Source organism: Parasteatoda tepidariorum, chromosome 6 (assembly GCF_043381705.1).
Source record: "Parasteatoda tepidariorum isolate YZ-2023 chromosome 6, CAS_Ptep_4.0, whole genome shotgun sequence".
NCBI lineage: Eukaryota > Metazoa > Arthropoda > Arachnida > Araneae > Theridiidae > Parasteatoda > Parasteatoda tepidariorum.
The window spans coordinates 73,718,326-73,741,536 of NC_092209.1; the positions used below are offsets into that span (position 1 = coordinate 73,718,326).

At 29.5% G+C, this 23,211-nt stretch overlaps 1 protein-coding gene across 1 annotated transcript; it reads right to left on the reverse strand.

Moving 5' to 3' along the window:
• Nucleotides 1–22,062: 22,062 nt before the first annotated feature.
• LOC122271594 (speckle-type POZ protein-like A) lies at nt 22,063–22,890 on the reverse strand. Its single transcript, XM_043053451.2, has one exon. It carries the CDS (start codon nt 22,888–22,890, stop codon nt 22,063–22,065), a length of 828 nt encoding a protein of 275 aa, XP_042909385.2.
• Nucleotides 22,891–23,211: the final 321 nt, after the last annotated feature.

The window sequence follows — 23,211 nt, forward strand, 5'->3', positions numbered from 1 at the left end:
AACAAAACAGGGAACGGAAAAATGATCTATATTCTTATGATCTATATCTGCGTCAATTAAATATGTCTGCAAGTGTTGAAGGTTAAAGCGCAAAATATTTAAAATCATGTAAACAGTTTGCAGAAGGAATACAAACTGTAAAAAATTAGGTATAATGAATTAGAATATTGATTTGCTACCCCTACGGCATTGGTTTGTTCCCTTCTGCGTTTTGTGGATCTAAAAGTAGAAAATTGGATTAAAACTTGAAAAGTTTAATCATTTTATAGGTGAAAGAGCAACACGATTTATTTGGGAAAACTGATTAGTGGCTAGGATAGCAATATTACAACATTTTTATGAGGAAAGCATTGTTAAAAATAACAATAAATAGCAATTAATTTATTAGCTAGCTTATTAAACTTATTAGCTTATATAAATTTTAGAATCTTCTTTTTTATAAAAAAAGCAAAGTATTTTTTTTTTAATTTTTAAGTATTATTTAAATAATACTTTTAAATACATTAATTTTATATCATACTTCTTACAGTAAATTGAAACGTTTTCTAACGTTTTGCTTATAATAGGTTCAAAACTATAATTTAATGAGTAAGAGTATTAAATGTATACTTTGAGTAAATTTGCACTTATTTTTTCATCAGCTTGCTACTTGTCGAGTATTGTTTTCAATGTTAAAGATTCCAGATCAAATTACAGTAGCAAGTACCAGCCCTCAGGGTGACAGTACTTCTTACCGTAAAATCCATTTTCACCGGTACATGCTACGAAACAAAAAATATGATTTACCGTAATTTTTACAGCAATAATTACCCTAAAATTACTGAATCACTCTCGTGAAATAAATAAAACTCTAAAAATTACGGTACAATATTTTATGGTAAAAATGGATTTTACGGATGATGCATCCAAAGTTGTACTTTATACCGTAATTTAATCCGAAATTTTTTACTGAATGCTTGTCGTGAGTCAACAGTCAACAGTCGTGAGTCAACTTATAGAACAGTATTTCTCAAAGTGGGCGATAACGCCCCCTTAGGGGCGTTTGTAACCTAGAGGGGGGCGTTAAGGGACCCAGAAAAAATGGGGGGGGGGGGTTGATGNGATTTTTAGTGAAATCATATTGTTTCTTTAAGACAAACTTTATTAACATTGCTTACAATTCACAATTGATCGCATCTTTTAATTATCATTTTCGAGTGGAGAAATATCCAAATCTATAACATTTACAATGGGATTATGATAACTAAATTAAGATACGAAATGTTTGAGTTGTATTTTTTCAATATTTCTTGCAAAAACTGCATCAATGGTAGTTCCCCCTTTGGTTGTTGGATCATTCCTACCATTTATCATTTCCAATCCAAATTTGTCTTTAAGGAAGGTTAATAATGTTTCAGCTTCAGGTAGCGAGAAATTCACATTAAAATATCCTGCAAGGATCACAGGTCGCTCGTTGCCATGGTAGCGTTAAACGTTTAACGCAACCTTGTTGGAAGTCGCATTAGAAGTTTCACTTCAAAATTAACAATAAATAACAATTAATTTATTATCTAGCTTATTAAACTTATTAGCTTATTCAAATTTTAGAATTTTCTTTTTTATAAAAAAACAAAGTATTTTTTTTTTAAATTTTTACGTATTTTTTAAATAATTCTTTTAAATACATTAATTCTACATCACACTTCTTACAGTAAATTGAAATGTTTTCTAACGTTTTGTTTATAGTAGGTTCAAAACTATAATTTAATGAGTAAGAGTATTAATTAAGAGTATTATTTAATGAGCAAGAGTATTATATTAAATGCATACTTTGAATAAATTTGCACTTATTTTTTCATTAACTTGTTACTTAGAAATACTCAATACGTGCCGTAATATTGTTTTCACTGTAAAAAATTCAAGATCAAATTACGGTAACAAGTACCAGCCCTCAGGGTGACAGTACTTCTTACCGTAAAATCCATTTTCACCGGAGAATGCTACGAAACAAAAAATATGATTTACCGTAATCTTTACAGCAATAATTACCCTAAAATCACTGAATCACTCTCATGAAATAAGTAAAACTCTAAAAATTACAGTACAATATTTATGGTTAAAATGGATTTTACAGATGATGCACCCTAAGTTGTACTTTATACCGTAATTTGATCTGAAATTTTTTACTGTGTGCTCGTAGTGCGCCAACTTTGTATTTATAGAAATAACAGTATAAATTGTAACAATTAAATTACTTTCTCACATTATCCCTTTTCTAGTATACCAATGATGGATTCCAGGTTGCAATAATATTCCTGACATTTATAAATGAAATTTACTTTATTTCCTTCGATTTTTTGACATACCTACATATTTGTTTATTCTTAAACTTTACTCGATTCATTTTCTAAAACAAGTTTTATTTTTTATCTCCTCAACTGTTTATGCATCATCCTTTGCAATACATGTATTTCATTTTCAGCTAAAACTTTAAACTCAAAATTTAAAACATTATCGTCACTTACGTCACCTTACGTGTCGCAGATGTTTACTGCCATTTGGCATTGTTATATTTCGCCAATTTTCAAGGTAAATGGGAATTCTGTTGAAGGCCTTTCTGTTATTTTTAATATTTATTAAATGAGTAGAGTTTCTCTTGATTTCTTTAAATGCCTAGGAAACAAGTATTTTATCTCAATCATAATGAAACACATTGTAAAATATCAAATTACGGTGCAAAGGTTGCATCATTCGAACTTTGGTTGCGTCCATTTTGGTTGCATCCTCCGAACTTAAGTAGCATTCACTTTGGTTGCATCATCTGAACTTTGGTGGCATCCACTTGGGTAGCATCATCGGAAAATCCATTTTACCGTAAAATTCATTACTGCAAAATATTGAACCGTAGTTTTTAAAGTAATATTTATTTAATTAGAGCGATTCAAAATAAAGTAGTTATTACTGTAAAAATTACGGTATATCAGATTTTTTTCCGTAATATGTTCTTGTGAAAATGAATTTTACCGTTAAAAGTACCGGCACCCTGATTCCCTATACTTTTTATCGTAATTTGATGCGGAAATTTTTACAGTGCAAGCATATCACGACACTTGTTACTTAGAGGTACTCAATGCGTGTCGCAATATGTTAGTACTGTAAAAAATCCCGGATTAAATTACGGTAAATATACCTTTACAGGGTTCTGATATTTAAAATAGATTTTACTGATGATGCACTCAAAGTGCTGGTGTATTTTTAAACCGTAATTTGATCAGAAATTTTTTACAGTGCAGAGATAAGCATTTGTATTTCCTAAATTTGAATAAAAATACTATTAGCTATAAATGATTATTCATTCATAGTGCGATAAATACACTCCAGATTACGATCAACTATCATCAAACCACATACAACAATGAATTTTAAAACGTAAACGAATTGTAACACTTTCAATGATCCAAACTTGTGAAGCACTAAATCACAATTGCTTTCTTTTGAAAACACACAAAAGAAATTCATGAATAATAATAATTAAAATACAATCACGCTAAGACTTGGGAGGGGTATTATTATCCTCATTAAGCAATCAATTCAAACAACTATTATCTAAACGTATATTTAACAAACTAATTCAATTTCGAGACACTTTGAAATTCATTATTTTATAATTTAATCACCAATTCTCACGATATTAATTCAACTAGGAGGTGTAAAAGTAAATTAACAACGTAAATCATTCATTTAGAAAACATGCAGAATAAGCTAATTATTCTTAGGGCGTTAAAAGCGTAATTTGGGTTTGAAACTTGAGTAGGAAATTACGGATAAATGCTAGGTACATAATTTGGGGCCCCCAGGAATAATTACCCCTTTTATGTAAATAACCAGCGGTCTCTATACTTTACTTTATAAATGACACCAATGTTGCTTTTTTCTTTTTCTTTTTATCAATTCATTACGAAATAAGCTGTTTTCTTAACATTATTATGGATATCAATTATCGATTTTTTTTACGATTTAATCAAATTATATTCAATGTGATATCGCATTGCGACAAGTAAGTGTTAAAATTGGCATTATTTGATTATGGGTATTATAAGCTTAAATATTTACTTTGTGTTAAATAAATATAATTGATCCTAGTTAGCTATTAACGAAGTTATTATTACTAGAATATCTATGGTCCAGCATGCAATTACTCCTATCTAATTAGTTCTTTAATTGGTGATATTATATATTCATTAAAGGAAGTCTAATAACATTTCTTTGTTATGCATTATAAGCGAAGACTTTTTATCCATTAATTACATAATAATATATAAAAATATGCGAATTATACAATAATTATAAATTGCATAGTTAATATTTTAATAATAAAGCAGTAATAGGAACTTTAGAGCAAACATTAAGTTGTATAAAAACGATTATAAAAACTCGGAACTCGGGTATTTCACTATCAATGGAAACACTATAATTATTATAAATTTTTTAGGTTACCTTAATTAATAATTTTAGTAGTGTTGAAAAAATTTTTATGCGTTATATATTTATTTAGATTAATTTTGTTAGATATAGTTTTAAGTAATAATTTAAGCAGTTTAAATAGTTAGTTATACGTTAGGTATTATTTTAGAATAATTATTTAGTTTTATAAAGTTTAGTAACGAAGTAATTATTTATATTTATTTTTGATGGGAAATGGCTACGGAAAAAAACATAAACTGCGTTATGGAGCCGCACATTTTCAAGCCAATTATGGGTGGTGAAGCTTGCATTTGTCAAGCAATAGCATATACATGTTATACAATAGTCATGCTATGACTCGAGAGGTGCGTAAGGAAGTAGCACAGTACATAATGGAGCATTGGGATGAGTTTTCTATGTTATCTCACACGAAAAATTAAAATTTGAATACTTTTCGCTGCCTACTATGCTAAAATGTCTCGAACACATACTTGCAATGATTTATGTGACTTATGTGATTTATGTGCAGCCGGACAGATTTTAAATTATTACTAAAATTCAATACAGGAAAACTTTGACAATATCACTGACATCCCTTGAAAATAGTTAAAATTAAAATCAAAGTGCTTCATCTGGTAAAGCAGCGTTTACTATTTAGTTAATATAGAATTTTTTTCTAATTAAAATGTTAGGATTGGCAAAGGGATTGAAGCATTAGAATATTTAAATACAGTTGTGCCGACCATTTGGCTTGGTAACAATTAAAGTTCATTGTTAGCAATTAAAGTTGGTAGCAATTAAATTAATAACATTCATTTGGTAACAATTAAAGTTGTTGCACATGATAATTTTGAATGGTGAGCAAAGTACCAAGGTTGTCAAGAGCTGATAGTATTAAATATTAATGGTAATTGGTGCATAATCCTTCATTAATAGCAGATATTCACAGAAGAGCCATTACATTATGACCACCCTCCATCTATAACAATGGACTCGCCCAGGTTTTCATGGTTTCTCGCCCAGGAACAATATTTTCATCCGGCACATTAGGACTCATAATCCTCATAGAACAATCCCTGACGTCTGCAAGCTACTTGAACATAGTTGCAAACCAAGTTCACCCATTCATGGCAACAGTTTTTCCCGCGGGGAATGGTGTTTACCAACAGGATAATGCACCATGTCATAAGGGTCGAATCGTCATGGATTGGTTCGAGGAACATTCCAGTGACTTTCAAGTCATGTCTTGGCCCCCAAATTCACCTGACCTTAATCCAATAGAGCATTTGTGGTCCTACTTGGAAAACCAAATTCGTGCTGCCACGCTACCCCCTCGCAATGTGAGGGAATTGCAGGACCAGTTGGTGAGCGCTTGGTACCAGATACCTCAGACTACCTATCAGCACCTTGTGGAATCAATGCCACGCGGGTACAGGCAGTTTTGAGTAAAAGTGGTCCTACATGATATTAGCAGGGTGGTCATAATGTAATGGCTCTGCGGTGTACATATTTCGTTTGTAAATTTCAGGGAATTGGAAGCTTTATTATAATTAGAATTTCAAATTTTGCCTCTCCTTTATTTTTAAAATAATCTCTGCAACACAATTTTTTTCCATTTAAAAATAATTAAAAATTTGTTTTAAAAAAAAATGACAGACCATCCTGAATAAATTGTATTCTACTGGTCGGATCCTCACGTTCTAAGATTTAATCTTAATGGTTCGAGAGGGCGCCCTCCAATAAACTAAGTAATTAATGCACCAGATATTTTAAGTTATAAAATCAAATACAAAAACACACTTTCTCTGAATAAACATACCTTTTTTACGACGGATTTGGATTTCTGACCCCCAAAGTATAGGGGGTAGCGTTAATCTGGAGAATGCAGAATCGTTTGATCTGGAGAGGGGTCGAAAGTTTATAACCTATAATGTTTATATTTTCGCTTACCAAGCAGACGGATTTATTGAAAACAAATTTTGAAAGCATCACATTGTGCATGAAGCTGGTAATTAAATTCTAAATCACTTAACAATTTCTTTTGCTAATATTTATAATAGTGTTCATGTATTTTGTACAAAAAATAATAGCTATACATTTGCTAATAAGATTCACAGATAACTTTATTTTGAAATGTAGAGTAGAATTATGTTGTAACAAAATAACAATTCTTCTAGCTTTAAACTCTAAACTTAGAAAATAATCAAAATAAAAAAATTTAATAATAGCAGTTTAAGTTAATATCTTTAAATCGGGAGTACAAGAATATTTATAGAGGAATACAATACCTTTTTTATCAATTTTATTCCGATTATAAATGAAATAGAAATCAATGTGGAAAAATTGGATCATACCGTGTGATTTTCTGGTCAATAAAAGGAACAATAAAAAGCAGTGTTAAATTGTTATGTTCATTTTTTTATATAGAGATATAGTTAGATTTAATCAGCATTGCTTAAATGAATTCATGATAAGTGTCAAATTTGAGAGAGGAAATCCAATTGTTAAATCAGACATTACTCAGTGTGCATAACTAGTAATTGTACCACAAAAATTTCACCCGTTTTTAACAAACACATTAAAATTCCAACCATTGGAATGTAAATTATAAAAACAACTTCAACTTGAACATGTGAACCATTAAAATCGCATTCAAGAAAATGTAAACAACAGGTTAATTTTAATTCTACTGTAAATATCAAGAAGTCGGCATACCCATTATAATTAGAATTTTAAACATTTTTTTCCCTTGTCATTTCGGAAATAATCTTTTGTTCCTTTTTCTGTTTACTTAGTTGAAGTTGAATATTGTTTTTTTCTTAATTTTATCTGTCTACTTAATTAATTTCTGTAAAATTAATTAATGCTTGGAAAGATTTAATGCAATTAAAAAAATGGAAGAGGAAGTATTTAAATTGATCTGCGATGATCTTTATTTAATAATATTTACTATGGAATGTTTACATTCCAATGACAGTTTAAAAACTATCGTTATAATTTTAAGTTCCTACTGTAAAGAATTAAAATCTATTTTAATAAGCTGTAAAATGACATTGTGACAGAAATTATCTGGTAGTATTAATTACATTTAAACTTTGCTCAGAGAAAAAAAAGTATGGTCAGAATTATCAGAATATAGTAAAATGTATCGTGTTTCTGTCCCTATGGGAACACCAAAAAGCACGGTGATTTATACCAGGCGCTTTCGTATTCATTTTGGTAAAATTAACAATAAAATATAGTTTTATAATATGTGATAAAATTTTACAAACGTGGTAGCATTTGATTACATATCTTTACCATAATATCATCTTTACCATACATGATGATCATCTTTACCATAAAAAAACCGTATGGTAAAAATTTGCCATCCGCTTATGGCAAAACATTTCCATATACTTGTGGGAAAACTTTGCCACACGATTATGGCAGAAGATTTCCTTATACTTGTGGGAAAACTTTGCCACACGATTATGGCAGAACATTTCCATATGCTTGTGGGAAAACTTTGACACACGATTATGGCAGAACATTTCCATATGCTTGTGGGAAAACTTTGCCACACGATTATGGCAGAACATTTCCATATGCTTGCGGGAAAACTTTGCTACACGATTATGGCAAAAGTGTGTGGTAAAACTTCACCATAAGTGAAATCCTCTTGGGAATACTTTATAGTATTTTGTTATGGCAAACCAATAGCAAATTTTCAAGAGGGGCATTNTTATGGCAGAACATTTCCATATGCTTGTGGGAAAACTTTGCCGCACGATTATGGCAAAACATTTCCATATGCTTGTGGGAAAACTTTGACACACGATTATGGCAGAACATTTCCATATGCTAGTGGGAAAACTTTGCCACACGATTATGGCAAAACATTTCCATATGCTTGCGGGAAAACTTTGCCACACGATTATGGCAAAAGTGTGTGGTAAAACTTCACCATAAGTGAAATCCTCTTGGGAATACTTTATAGTATTTTGTTATGGCAAACCAATAGCAAATTTTCAAGAGGGGCATTTTTTCAAGTTTTTTTTTCAATTCTGAAGCCATTAAAGTATAAGTTTTAAATGTTTTTCTTTAATTTAAACACTATTAAAATGTAATGAATTGCGCCACCAAATCTATGATAAATACTTTACCTAAGTATGATTCATGGTAGCCAATATTGTGCGGATCAGTCTTATTAAAAGGCCTAATTTCGAAAAAATGTATTTCATAAATCTCATTTTCTGAGGAATCAGCCGAAATAATCTTTGCTTTAAAAGTTTTAGTTACGATCTTCACAAATACGTTAAAATGTTTAAAACACATGTGGTTGATTTACTGAGAAAAAAACACTATTACCTATAAGATTGACTCAGTAGTTTCCATATTATTTTCCCACCCCTATACATCTCTTTGAACCAGGTTTCAATTTTCTCTCAATGATTTATAGTAGCTTACTCATGTTTCAGACGTAAATTTAAGTTTAAGCTTTCTAAATTTCATTACAGTCAGTTTTTAATAGTTACAAAATTCTTTAATTTCCCCTCTTAAAAATCTCTTAATTCCCTCCTTAAATGTTGATGCATATCCATGAAAAATTTCAAAAGATGTTTTTCCAAAATTTACTCCACAATTAAATGGCGTTGTTTAAGTTTCTTTCTACACCCTTAATCTTGCGGTTGACCCAATCCTTTTGTTTGGATTTTTCGATCAGCATAACAATGGTGGACTATATCATTAGATTTGTTCTTTCAACCATTCCACTTGCTTGAGGATCAGCTGTAAAATTCAATGTGTGCGAGATTCCGTTTCTATCGCCGAATCACTGAAAATCTCGTGAAGTGAAACAGGAACCTTTATCTGATATGAAGCGATCCATTTCCATCGCCGAATCTCTGAAAATCTCGTGAAGTGAAACAGGAACCTTTATCTGTTATGAATCGATCCATTTCCATCGTTGAATCTCTGAAAATCTCGTGAAGTGAAACATGAACCTTTATCTGATATGAAGCGATCCATTTCCATTGCCGAATCTCTGAAAATCTCGTGAAGTGAAACAGGGACCTTTATCTGATATGAAGCGATCCATTTCTATCGCCGAATCACTGAAAATCTCGTGAAGTGAAACAGGAACCTTTATCTGATATGAAGCGATTCGATAATTCAGAATCTTCAACGAATTTCATCACCGATTTCAAAACATTTTTAGACGACATGTCTATCACGGAATAGAGGCGCAAAAATTTTTTAATGGTATCAATAATGACAAATAATTCTTTATTTCTTTTGAAGGGGCCTAAATGATCGAGATGAATTATTGCAAATGGTCTTTTTCCAGACGTGATAGGATGGAGAAGGCCTTGTTTCTTCCCACATGGAACTTTATTGACTGAACATTCGAAGCACATCGATCTATGACTACGGACGTATCTCTTCATAGCAGGAAATCAATAAAAATCCTTAATTTTTGACACAGTCTAGTCTACAGCAAAGTGTCTCACAAGGTCGTGAAATTTTACAACCATGCTTCTTAGTATGAATTTCATTTTCACCTTCCTTAGTGACAGGAAGCAGTATGTTTCCTTTCAAAGCATAATTATGGATCTCTTGTTTTTCTTCTTTGGTCCTGATTTCTACAACCTTCTTGAGAATTATAATCAATTCCTTCAAGGTATTATCTGCATGATGTATCATAACTACTTAATCTTCGACACTTACCTTGGTTTGGATGCGAGGTTAGAATATTTCCAGTTTAATTCTTATAATAAATAAAATTAGATTTTGATCTAACAGTTATGAAATAATAGATTTGAAATAATGCAATTCGAACTACATCTTCTTCATGGCGTAGTTTATGGGAATATAAAGTTTTTTTTCATAATTTTGTCAAACGATGTCTTTAGCAACGGTCTTTAAAATAAAACGAAAATCACTGATTTTGGTTTAATATCTAACTAAGCTTAAAATTTAAAAAAAAAACTTTATTTCAACCGATGACGTTTTTCTCATGAACAGTAAAATTTAGTTCACTAAGTCAATGGATTCTTCCATCGTTGCAGAAAACACTTTGCTCGCTGCTTCAAAGAATAGAAATGAATCACTGAAATATTAAACTCCATGTACCGAGACTATCCCTTCAATGCATCTGCGACTGCAAAATTTAGATTTTCATAAATAAAAAAAATAAAGATTACTGTGATTTACATCCGTTTTTAAAAGATTTCTAGTAAAATTTATTTATAATAAAAAACATTGGATTTTATCTAACGGTTATGAAATAATGGATTTAAAATTATATAATTCGAACCACCTTTTGTTTATGGCGTAGTTTATGGAAATATAATATTATTTTTCTTAGTTTTGTCAAACGATGGCTTTGCCAACGGCCTTTAAAATGAAACGAAAATCACTGATCTTGATTTAATATTTTTTTCCTAGCTTACAATTTTCATTTGAACTGATGACGTTCCTCTCTTGAACAATAGAATTTAGTTCATTAAGTCGATGGATTCTTTTATCGTTGCAGGAAATTCTTAATTGCGCCATTTTGTGATCTGCTTTAAAGATTAGAAGTGAATTTTAGAAGTATTAGTTCCAAGTATCGAAATCATTTCTTTAAAGCATCTGCGATAGCTTTAACTTCCAAGATCACTTTCGATATCAAAATAATCTCTATCGAAGCTTTTCAGTAAGTTTTGAATTTTTATAAATAAAAATAAAAACAAAAATTACTTTGCTTTACAAAGAGGTTTAAAACATTTTCAGTTTATTTTTTTATAATGAATTAAATTGGACTTGATCTAACAGTTATGGATTAATGGATTTAAAATAATGTAGCATGAACTACCTCTTTACATTGACGTTGTTTATAGCAAGAATATATTGACGAATATCTTGACAAAAATGTTATGTCTTTAGGGTAAAATGAATATCACTGATTATAATTTCAAAACATTATCCCAAACTATGAAACTTAATGAAACTTCATTTGATACAATAAAGTTTCTCTTCTTAACAATAAAACTTAATTCATTAAATCGATGAAGTCTTTTATCTACATAGAAAAGTCTTAAATGCGCCATTTTTCGATCAGCTTTAACGAATAGAAGTATATCTTAGAAGTATTAAGTTAAGCATCGAAACCATTTCTTTAATGCATTTGCGATAGTTTTAACTTTGACACTTGCTTTTTACATCAAAATAATCTCAAACGAAGTGTTTTACTAAGTTTTAAATTTATATGAGCAAACAAAATTCATACGTTGTTAAGAGATTTCTAATTCATTTTTTTTTTGTATATATATATATATGAAACAAGATTCTATTTAACAGTTAGAAAATAATAAATTTAAAATAATCTAATACAAACCACCGCTTTACCACTATGCAGTTCATGGCAATAAAATATTATATTTCTTAATTTTGTCAAACGATTTCCTTACCAAAGTTAAGCCTTTAAGATAAAATGGAAGTAACTGGTCTTAATTTGAAAGTTTATTCCAAGCTTATAGTTTGAAAAACGCTTCATTTGAATCGATGGCGTTTCTCGCGTGAGCAATAGAATTTAATTCGTTAAGTCTATGAAGTCTTTAATCGACATAGAAGCTCTTAAATGCGCCATTTTGTGATCTGCTTTAAAGAATAGAAATAAATCTTAGTTCGAGATCATTTCTTTAATGCATCTAAAATGGTTTTATTGACGCACGCCTTATACATCAAAATAATTTGAACTAAATGTTATTCTAAGTTTATAACTTTAAATATTGAAAAACGTATGCAACGTTTACCTTGATTTTCATCCAAATAAGAAGATTTGTTTTAGATAATAAATCAAAATAAATTTCAGAATGTATATATATATATATATATNCTTCCGGGAAAACCGGAAGAGTTGGCAGCTATATATATATATATATATATATATATAAGTATATATAGAGAGAGAATTAAAATCTTAAAAACATTTGTTTTCTCAATGTAGTACTATAAAGTCCTAGAGAAGGGGGGGAAATAATAAAAAAAACTGTATTAAACTATATTTGACCGTCTGGTAGCATGGTGGTGATTCGTGATCTAGAACAAAGCTGTCATACAAACTTACTTTCAGAATAACCGCTTTAAAAAGTTCTTTAAGATTAATTATCCAAGTTAATAAGCCTTCAACAATCAAGACGAGTTTGCATAATCGAAAATATAGCCATGTTTTCAAAATTAAGATTAATAATATTTGCAAATATTTCACTTAACTCTCTGAATGCAATAAGTAATAATTTAATTTTATCAATAACGAATGACATGGAACAACTTAGTATGTACAAAATAACATCGAAGTTTTCATTTAGATAAATCTTGCTTCACGAAATAATTTATTTTCTTTCCTTTATTGTAAATGCAGAATATAGTAGGATATGACTATAGCAATAAAGGCTCTGCGACGAATCTTATTATGAACCGTCAGCACTTCTTGGGACTTCTTAATGACTTAAAGTTGATGTGCTAATTGCTAAGAAACTACATAGAGCAACAAACAAATTTAATTATGTGTAGCAATCATTTGCTTGGGTAAGCATAAAATCGATAATTTACTGCATTCAGCGTCATTACAATTAGTACTAAGCTAGGGAAACAATTTCACTTGCTCGTGAGACTTTTACGAAATTAAGATACAATTTATTGTCCAAATCTAGAATTTTTGTTGTTAGAACAGGTATATAAAAGAAAACTTTCTTAAAAAATTAAACAAATAGTTTAAATTCTTTGGTCCAACCTATGAACTGAAATGTGCAGAGAGCAATATTAAACGGTACACCTTAGTAACTTTAACTTTTGATCAATTTATCAGGGTATAGCAATCTTAATGATTCAAGGAATTGATTTTAACCATAGTAATTATTTTTTTTTAATTCAAAGAACAAAATGATTCCTTGTGCACCACTGAAAAAGTACAACACGAGGCTTACAGACGTAAGTATAGTAGTCTTGTATGTAGGATTTTAAAACAGAAATACATAGTAAAAAGGCATGTAAAATTTAGAAAAGAAAAATAATAATAATAGGAAAAATGATTTTTAAAAATAAAAAAATAAGAAACATTCACAAAAAGGATGAGAAAAAAGAAAAATTAAAATAGTACACAAAACAAAGTGATTTATAAATTTGCATTAAATGCTAATTTGTTTGAGAAGATTATATATTAAGTTAGTAAATCCAGCAATGAAACGTGTTTCGCCTGAAAAAGCATGTCTGTTGCTTAAGGGATTTAGATTCTTAACTCATAAAGGGTAAGCTTGTATTTGAATAATATGGTCCCAATTGTTAAGACAGGAGAACAGTTGAAAATAAGGCTATATTAATATATTTTCAATTTTTACGTATTTCGCCATGTCACTGGAACTGTAAAAGAAAAATTAAGACATTTTATACAGAATTTTAAAAAAAAAATTCCCAAATTTAATGCAAAATCGGATAAATAATTTCTTATTTATAACTTATTTCTTATTAGTTCTTATTTATAATATATTTATTATTATTTCTTATTTATAATGTATTTATTTATAATATATCATATTATACTTATATATATTTATAATATATTATATTATACTTATATATCTTTATAATTTTCTTTTATCTAATTTAATAATGGTCAAAAATCTTTGGAATTGTAAAGTGTACCATGATTAACATAATTTTTTACTGAAGAAATTTAATTTACAAAATTTAAAATTTGAATGAAATTGGTCGAATGGTTCAAGAGAAATTGAGATCAAAAAATTAAATTTGTCAAGCAAACGCATGTTTATTTAGGAAAAAAATAAGATTTTGTGGCTGATATAATAATTTGCTTATAATACTTAACAAATTTAAAGATTTTGAACCATTAAGATTACATTTTACAACACGATAATTCGATTATTAGATCAGAAGTTGAGATGCTTCGGCCTATGTTTTGAGAAGTATGCAATACTAACAAATTTCGAAAAATAACAACATATAATTTGTCAATGGCAAAAAAATTACAGCCTTACCGTGAATGGCTTCCGCCTGCCATGACAAGCGATGATGTCATCTCCTTTATGCGGGTCTGTTGTTTTCATGACAAAACTCATGACAAATTTCATGACAAAATTTCATGACCAATAGTTTTCATGACAAAATTCATTCAAGCTCAGTGTGTTGATAGCAAAAATTATTTTTTTTCTAATATAGTCCCCTCAATTTCCTCAAAAATAAAATCAAACTAATTCGTGTTTGTTTTTTTTTTTAAACTAGTCTAGTTCTGAAAGGTAACATGTCATATTTGAAATAGTTACGTTTTAATATAACGTTTACAAAACGTAAAAAAATAAATTAAACTAAATGTAGATTTTTTTAAAATAAATGTAAGCAAAACTAAATAGATGAAGTGATACAAAGTTAAATGTTGTTTTTACTGCAAATATAACAGACATTTGTAATGAAACTAACAAAAAGGAGACAAAAAAGATAAAATACCAAAATAAAAAATAAAAATGAAAGGTAAGGAAACAAACAAATGTGACATCTATATATTTTTATAAAGCATTTCTCTTAATAACTCATTCAATTGAGTAAAAAATAAAAGACATTTATGACGTTTTAATCAATTCGGGATTAACGGACTTATTGCCACAAAAATACAACTTAAAAAATACGCTTTAATGCTTAACTGCTTTAAGGCTTTGAAATATCAAACAATTTTTCAAAACTGCATTTTTTTTGTATTTTTATCAAATGAATAGCGGACGATTTTATACAAATATTTAAATATTATAAATTTTAATTAACAATAGTTTTTCCTCAGAGTTGAAACGAACAAACTAATAGTTCTTTTTAATTTAAAAAGAAAAATTAATTTTTGAATTTGACACAGTTTAGAAACTATTGTTTAAAAATGGTATCTCTTTTAAAAACTATTAATATTTCATTGAATATCAATATTTTACAGTAAAAAATAATCCTTTTTTTTAAAGCGATTTTTTAAAGGGCGAAATTTTAAAACGTTTCTCTAACTTGTATTTATAATACACCAAGTCATGTCAAAATATCCAAATCAGTTTTAGCTTTTTTTTTTAATAAAATAAAAAAAAGAGAAATTACGCTTTAGTAGTTGTACTAAAAGAGTGATGAAAGATTGTAAATTCTGATAATCGAATTTGACACACTTTTAGTTTATATTAACTGATAGCTTATCATATGAAAAATTTTGTGCATTTTTATCAATTTAAAAAAAATCATAGTGCGAATAAATAATAATTTAAATATACCCAGAATTAAACATTCAAATATTAATCAAATAACTAGCATATAAAGTTAGAAAAGTTAGACTACATGAAGGTGATGTTATGACAGCGAATTCTATTCAACTTCATTGACTTTTGACAGCGAATTCTATTCTATTTCAAAACACCAGGTTATTTTTCACAAAATTTAAACAGCGTTGCCTCAGAAGTGAAATTTCGTAACTGTATGCAGCTAGATACAGTTTAATTGCCAAGCCACTAGTCAGTTCTGGCAACTTAGCTGTATATAAATATTTAAGCAGAATCTGCAATACATTCGGATCTACATCAGTTATGTTTCGAACCATCGACTCTGTACTCTCGGTATTTAGAAACTTCGGAGCTCGCGCAAACAAAACGATTTTGTGAACCTTAATCAGTTCAGTCCCCGCTGCCAATGTAAAATCCGAATATTCTTTAGTGGTATATAGTTGTTCCAAATCCAAGCTTAGTTGACGTCTATCTTCAATATCGAAATTCATGTCAGGAAAAGAATCTCCAGTATAAGCGCTGCCTTCGATGTTGAAATCTGCCTTGCAGATAGTCAGGTCAAACACAAACGTCAGAGTATCTTTTGGAAGAAATACTTCCTCCTCTAAATCTAGGTCAATCTTGCGAATTCTGTACACCCACGTCGATATCTCTGAATGCAACTTCGACTTATCCACCTGGAATCGATATTCCTGAGAGTTGCTCAATTCACCGAAAATATCCAATATGGAGGTTTTTGTTTTGACAAAATACACATTCGAAGAATTATCAAAGCAGTACCTGAGGGCAACGTTGAAATAAATGTCTTCCTCAGAACCTTCCGCAAGTTTGACGACTTCCAAATTCATTTCGGATTGGCAGACATTCTCACAGCTGGATTGAAACACTGGACTGAATTTCACATGTTTCGGTGATTGAAACTTCATAGAGCTTATATTTTCCACAGACCATGTGAATGAAGTTTGGCTGCAAGACTGGCGTGTATCCAGTTTGATTTGATTAGGATACACGCTAAACTTCCTTTTCATGCTATCTAACTTGAGCTTATCGACTACTTTTAGCAATCCAGAAGGCAACTGGAAATTTGGTGTATCCAGCTTCACACAATAGATGTATTTCATGAGAAGCTTAAATACCGGAGAAGAAATGTTGGTAACATGGTTTATATTTAACGTGTCAGTATTCAAAGCTGACTCCTTCAGCAAATTCGGTGCTCTCGCTGACAAAATGGCTCTGTGAACATTAAATGAGGAATCTCCCACTTGCAGCTTGATGTCAGAAAACTCTTCACGATCATTTAGCTTCCTTATGTCCCTAGAAAGCTTCAACAACTCTAACGCATCGGAATCATTGTTTCCAGACTGAATTACAGCTTCTCCAAAAAACATGTGACATTTAAGTGACAAATGTCTGTTCAGTCTATTTGATTTGAAGGAAGGAGAAAGTTGTTCTGACGTACTGATAACATATGCATTTTTTTCGGCTTGGATTGACGTAAAAAATTCCAGTTCATGCTCGTTTGTGTCACTTAAATTTATGTCGATTTCGCTTAATTTAAGCTTAAGATCTTCACTTTTCTGAACGGTAACTACAATATGTTTCGGCTCCTCAATTGCCAATGTGAAGTAAATGCTATGGAAGGCACTTATTGACAGATGGGGACTCTCAATCGAGCTACAGTTTTCGAAAAAACTAAAAAATCTTTCGATTTTCCACTCGAAATTGAAATCAATAACCTTAAATTCGTTCTGAGCCATATTCAAATATATTATAAAACTACTAGAGATCACGGTCCCTTGGAAACAAAAACACCCATCAAGAAGATATCATACCTAGACAAATCGCAATCAATTTTAGAGTGCCTTATCTTTTGTTTGTTATCAGTTATTCTTTCAATAGCTGTCAGTATTGTAGAAGTAAAACGAAACTTGATTGTTTGAACCCTGAAACATTATTGATAATATGCAGATAGAAAAGAATTAAAATATTGAGATTAAACATCCCATCAAAATAAACTTTATCTGCACTGTTAGAAATGTTTCAGAAAAAAAAGGTTGAATAACAATTTATTTAATAGCTATTTAACCGCAGTCGAATAACTATGAAAAAAATGGTATTCTAACTATCAACTGTGAGAAAACCGCTAATTAACTACTTTTACCTAATACCTTTAAACAACCAGAATTTTATCACGCCAGCCAGAATCACGTTATGAAGTCATTTAGTTCTTTACAAATGGGTGCATAGCTGAAAGAGAAAATGCGTTAATTTTATGACTGACCGAACGGGGGTTCGATTCCCAGCAAAGACACAACGATTTCCTCACTCCCTTCAACATATGAAGAGTTTCAAATTTCCTGCTCTCCCCAATTTATGACCCTGGTCTGTTAGCACACGAGACACTCTTCCACGCATAGATGGCAGCACCATAAGGCTACTAAACTATCTCTAATGTCCAGTCGAAGTTCTTTTTTACTGTTTTGAAACCATGTTAATTGTATGTGGTTGAGAAACCGTATTGTTTTGTATCCATGGTTTTTTCTAACGTACTAGTTGTAAACGGTTTCACAACCTTAAAAGTAAAAAAAATGTTCGTTACCGTAAACTTTACATTTAATTGGATGGACAGGCTGTCGTCGGTTATTTTACCATAATTTTATAATGAAATTTCCAAGAGTGATCTGTAATTTAAAAGCACCCCAAGGACACAATTGGTTTCGAATATTTCAGGAAGTGTTCGATAATTTTTATATTTAAATTTGTTTGACACAATTATGCATGAAAAATTCAAAAATTTTGAAAAGATTAAAAAAATTAGAAATAAATTAGAACGTTTTACCTTTTGTTTACTACTTAGATATGTTCTGTTAATTTATTACCTAATAAAAATTAGCTGATTTTGTCTTATAACATAAAATACATTTTAATAGATTATTTTCATTTAAATCATGAAAGTTAAAATAGATATCTCCATTTAAAATGCATTCTCTGGAAATTATGATTAGCCAGCAATTAGTACTCCATTTTAAAATCATCAATGTTATTATTAATTATTAGTAGTTAGTCTTTTCAATTAAAATGTCTAAGTGGACAAAAGGTTAATTTATATTATTTAACCGTAATTGTTATTAAAATCATGCAACATTAACAACAACGCGTACGTACAAACGATACCAATACATTTCGTTGATAAGATGTATATTTTAATATTACATAACATGTTTCCGCATAAATGAATACAAAATGAACTTTTTACATAAATGTATACTGCAGAAATAAATGTATTTGTTCAGGAACCTAAGTAATTATTACCATAAACAGTTTCATTCAATTTAATTTGTATTTCTCCTATCAAAAAAGGATTATTTTGTTTTACATTAAAAACCACATTCTGAAAATTAAAAAAATTAAACAGGAAAAGAAAAAAAATAAACTAAAAAAATAATAAAATACAAAGTCAGTTTCTCTTAAAGATAGTTGTTTTAATTCTGTAATGCTATTTAACCTTTTATTGCACCTTTTTATTGCTAGTAATATTAAGTTAAAGCATTTTAAAGATTGAGATTAATTTGTAGAAAGAAATTAATTTATTACCTAAAGTTAATTCGATTTTTAAGATCCTTCTTTTTCGGTGGGAGGGTGGATGGGATTTTCAAAATTTTACGTATCGCAAAAAATTGGTCTTGAACTTGAATTTCTGTACTAATAAGTACGCAAATTTATAAACTCTGTGTTTGTACACTCAAACTCGATTACAGTTTATAAAATAAAATAATACATAACCCAAATAACTGTTAAGGATTTTTTTCCTATCTTTTTTTCCTTTTTTTCATTGACTTCAAACATTTTTCGTATAGTCTATCCTATAGTGGACACCATGTTAAACGTTTCCTCGAAATTCAAAACTCCAGGTCTTGAAAATGTGCCAATATGGTTACTCAAATTCGTTTTTTGACAAATTGGAAATTTTTTGTGTCTTCCATACGAGTATAAAATTTGATATGTTTTTAGGTCAAAAACGCAATCTTAAAAATATTTTCTTTTGAAAAGGCATATGCAAAACGATTTTTAATTTATAAATTAAAGAACTTTAAAGCTCACAATGTAAAAGAACAATAACTAGTAAATGTACCTGCGATACAGTAGTAAATGTACCTAAAATACAATAGTAAATGTACCTGATTTACAGTAGTAAATGTACCTAAAATATCGTATTTAGGTCCCCTAGAATCTAAAAAAAAAATCCAACCAGGAATATATATACTAATCTAACATAAAGATTGATTTGAAAATTCAGAATGTGCGGAGGACTCGTTAGTGAAAATTAAATTTCGCATTTCTGAACTTAAGAACTAAATTTTTGTTTTCGTGATGTAGTTTATTACCTAATAACTTGTAAGCATTTCATTTTTTATCAATATAACTCTTAATACTGCCATATCACATGGAAGAAAGATTTAGAAATCTGTTATCCTATTTTATTTATTTTTTTTTCCATTTTTTTCTGGCGTTGATATTCATATCTTTTGAAGCACTGTTTTCTCAGAATAGCAAAGGAAAATGTATTGAGAAAAAGTACTCATATCTTTGCTAAGCAAACACAATTCTCATTTTCCATTATAAGTGGGAAGTTCAGCATATGTAATCAATGATAACATTGTCAACATAAACGTGCCATCGATATTTCTTTATTTCTAATGTACTTAATTATTCCTAAAATACGATAAAAAAATTAATTCACAACTCACCAGAAAAAGGAAAAAAAAATTAATTTAGCTTTCAAAAGTAACCTATTACTTAATTCTCAAATTCTCTCATATACATATATTCTCATATATTTTAATTATTCCTAAAATACGATAAAAAGAAACAATTATTTCACAGTTCAACAGAAAAAAAAGAAAACTGATTTATTTTTCGAAATTAGCTTAGATACTTGATTCTCTTATATATGTAACTTCTTATGAACGTATTTATTCATAAAAACGATAAAAGAAATTTTGTTACTTCCCAATTCACCAGAAGAAAAAAAAAAAAAGAAAATTGATTTATTTTTTAAAAATAGCTTATAATAAATAATTCTCAAATTCTTTCATATACATAACTTCTCCTATACAAAATTGTTCATAAACTACGATAAGAAACTTCAAGTACTTCTCAATTCACCAGAGGAAAAAAAAGAAAATTACTTATTTTTCAAAAGTAACTTATATACTTAATTCTTAAATTCTCTCATCTTACAAAACTCTTTATATACTAAATTATTTCTGAAATGCGATTAAAAATATTCAATTACTTCACAATTCACCAGGGAAAAAAAAGAAAATTGACTTATTTATTAAAAGTAACTTATTTATTAATTCTCATATACTCTCATATACGTAACTTCTCATACTTATTTATTCCTAAAATACGATTAAAAAAAATTCCATTACTTCACAATACACAACAAAAAAAAAACTAAAAAAGAAATTTAGATAACCCACTAAAGTTAGTTGTGTTGCCATATTTGTTAAACGCAAAAGAAATCTCCCCTCAAATTAAAATGAAAATTTAAAAAATCCACTAAAAATACGTGACAGTTTAGTAGTTTCGAAAAAACTTCTTCAAATTAAAATAGGAATTTAGAAAATCCAGACAAGCTGCGTCTCCGTGTTAGTTAAAAAAAAATCTTCCTCAAACTAAAATGGGAATTTAGAAAATCCACTTCAGTCGCGTTGTAGCATTTAATTAAAAGCAAAAAGTCTCCGCAAATTTAAAAGAGATTTAGAAAATTCACTAAAGTTTCGTTCTATTAGTTAAATGACAAACAAAAAAACTTTTATTAGAACAGGGATTCAGAAGACTTGTTGTGGTAGTTAAAAAAAAAAAAAAAAAAAAAAAAAAAAAAAAAAAACAGTCAAATGAAAAATTTTCGCAAAACTAAAAAGTCAATTTAAGAAAATCCACGTGCCCAAAATACAATCCACTGCAATTGTGTTGACGTGTTAGTTAAAGAAAAAAAAATTTTCGTAAAACTAAAAAGTCAATTTAGGAAAATTCACGTGCCCTAAATACCATCCACTGCAGTTGTGTTGACGTGATAGCTAAAAAAAAAATTTTAAAAAAAAAGCACAGTCAAATGAAAAATTTTCGTAAAACTAAAAAGTCAATTTAGGAAAATCCACGTGCCCTAAATACAACCCACTGCAGTTGTGTTGACGTGTTAGCTAAAAAAAGAAAAAAGAAAGAAAAGAAAAGCACAGTCAAATGAAAAATTTTTGTAAAACTAAAAAGTCAATTTAGGAAAATCCACGTGCCCTAAATACAATCCAATGCAGTTGTGTTGACGTGTTAGCTAAAAAAAGAGNACAGACCATGTGAATGAAGTTTGGCTGCAAGACTGGCGTGTATCCAGTTTGATTTGATTAGGATACACGCTAAACTTCCTTTTCATGCTATCTAACTTGAGCTTATCGACTACTTTTAGCAATCCAGAAGGCAACTGGAAATTTGGTGTATCCAGCTTCACACAATAGATGTATTTCATGAGAAGCTTAAATACCGGAGAAGAAATGTTGGTAACATGGTTTATGTTTAGCACGTCAGTAATCAAAACTGACTCCTTTAGCAAATTCGGTGCTCTCGCTGACAAAATGGCTCTGTGAACATTAAATGTAGAATCTCCCACTTGCAGCTTGATGTCAGAAAACTCTTCACAATCATTAAGCTTCCTTATGTCACGAGAAAGCTTCAACAACTCTAGCGCATCGGAATCATTATTGTCAGACTGAATTACAGCTTCTCCAAAAAACATGTGACATTTAACTGACAAATGTCTGTTCTGTCTATTTGATTTGAAGGAAGGAGAAAGTTGTTTTGACGTACTGATAACATATGCATTTTTTTCAGCTTGGATTGACGTAAAAAATTCCAGTTCATGTTCGTTTGTGTCACTTAAATTTATGTCAATTTCACTCAGTTTAAGTTTAAGATCTTCACTTTTCTGAACGGTTACTACAATATGTTTTGGCTCCTCAATTGCCAGTGTGAAGTAAATGCTATGGAACGCGCTTATTGATAGATGGGGACTCTCAATCGAGTTACAGTTTTCGAAAAAACTAAAAAATCTTTCGATTTTCCATTCAAAATTGAAATCAATAACCTTAAATTCGTTCTGAGCCATATTCAAATATATTATAAAACTACTACAGATCACGGTCTCTCGGAAACAAAAACACCCATCAAGAAAATATCATACCTAGACAAATCGTAATCAATTTTCGAGTGCCTTATCTTTTGTTTTTTATCAGTTATTCTTTCAATAACTGTCAGTATTGTAGAAGTAAAACGAAACTTGATTGTTTGAACCCTGAAACATTATTGATAATATGCAGATAGAAAAGAATTAAAATATTGAGACTAAACATCCCATCAAAATAAAATTTATCTGCACTGTTAGAAATGTTTCAGAAAAAAAGGTTGAATAACAATTTATTTAATAGTT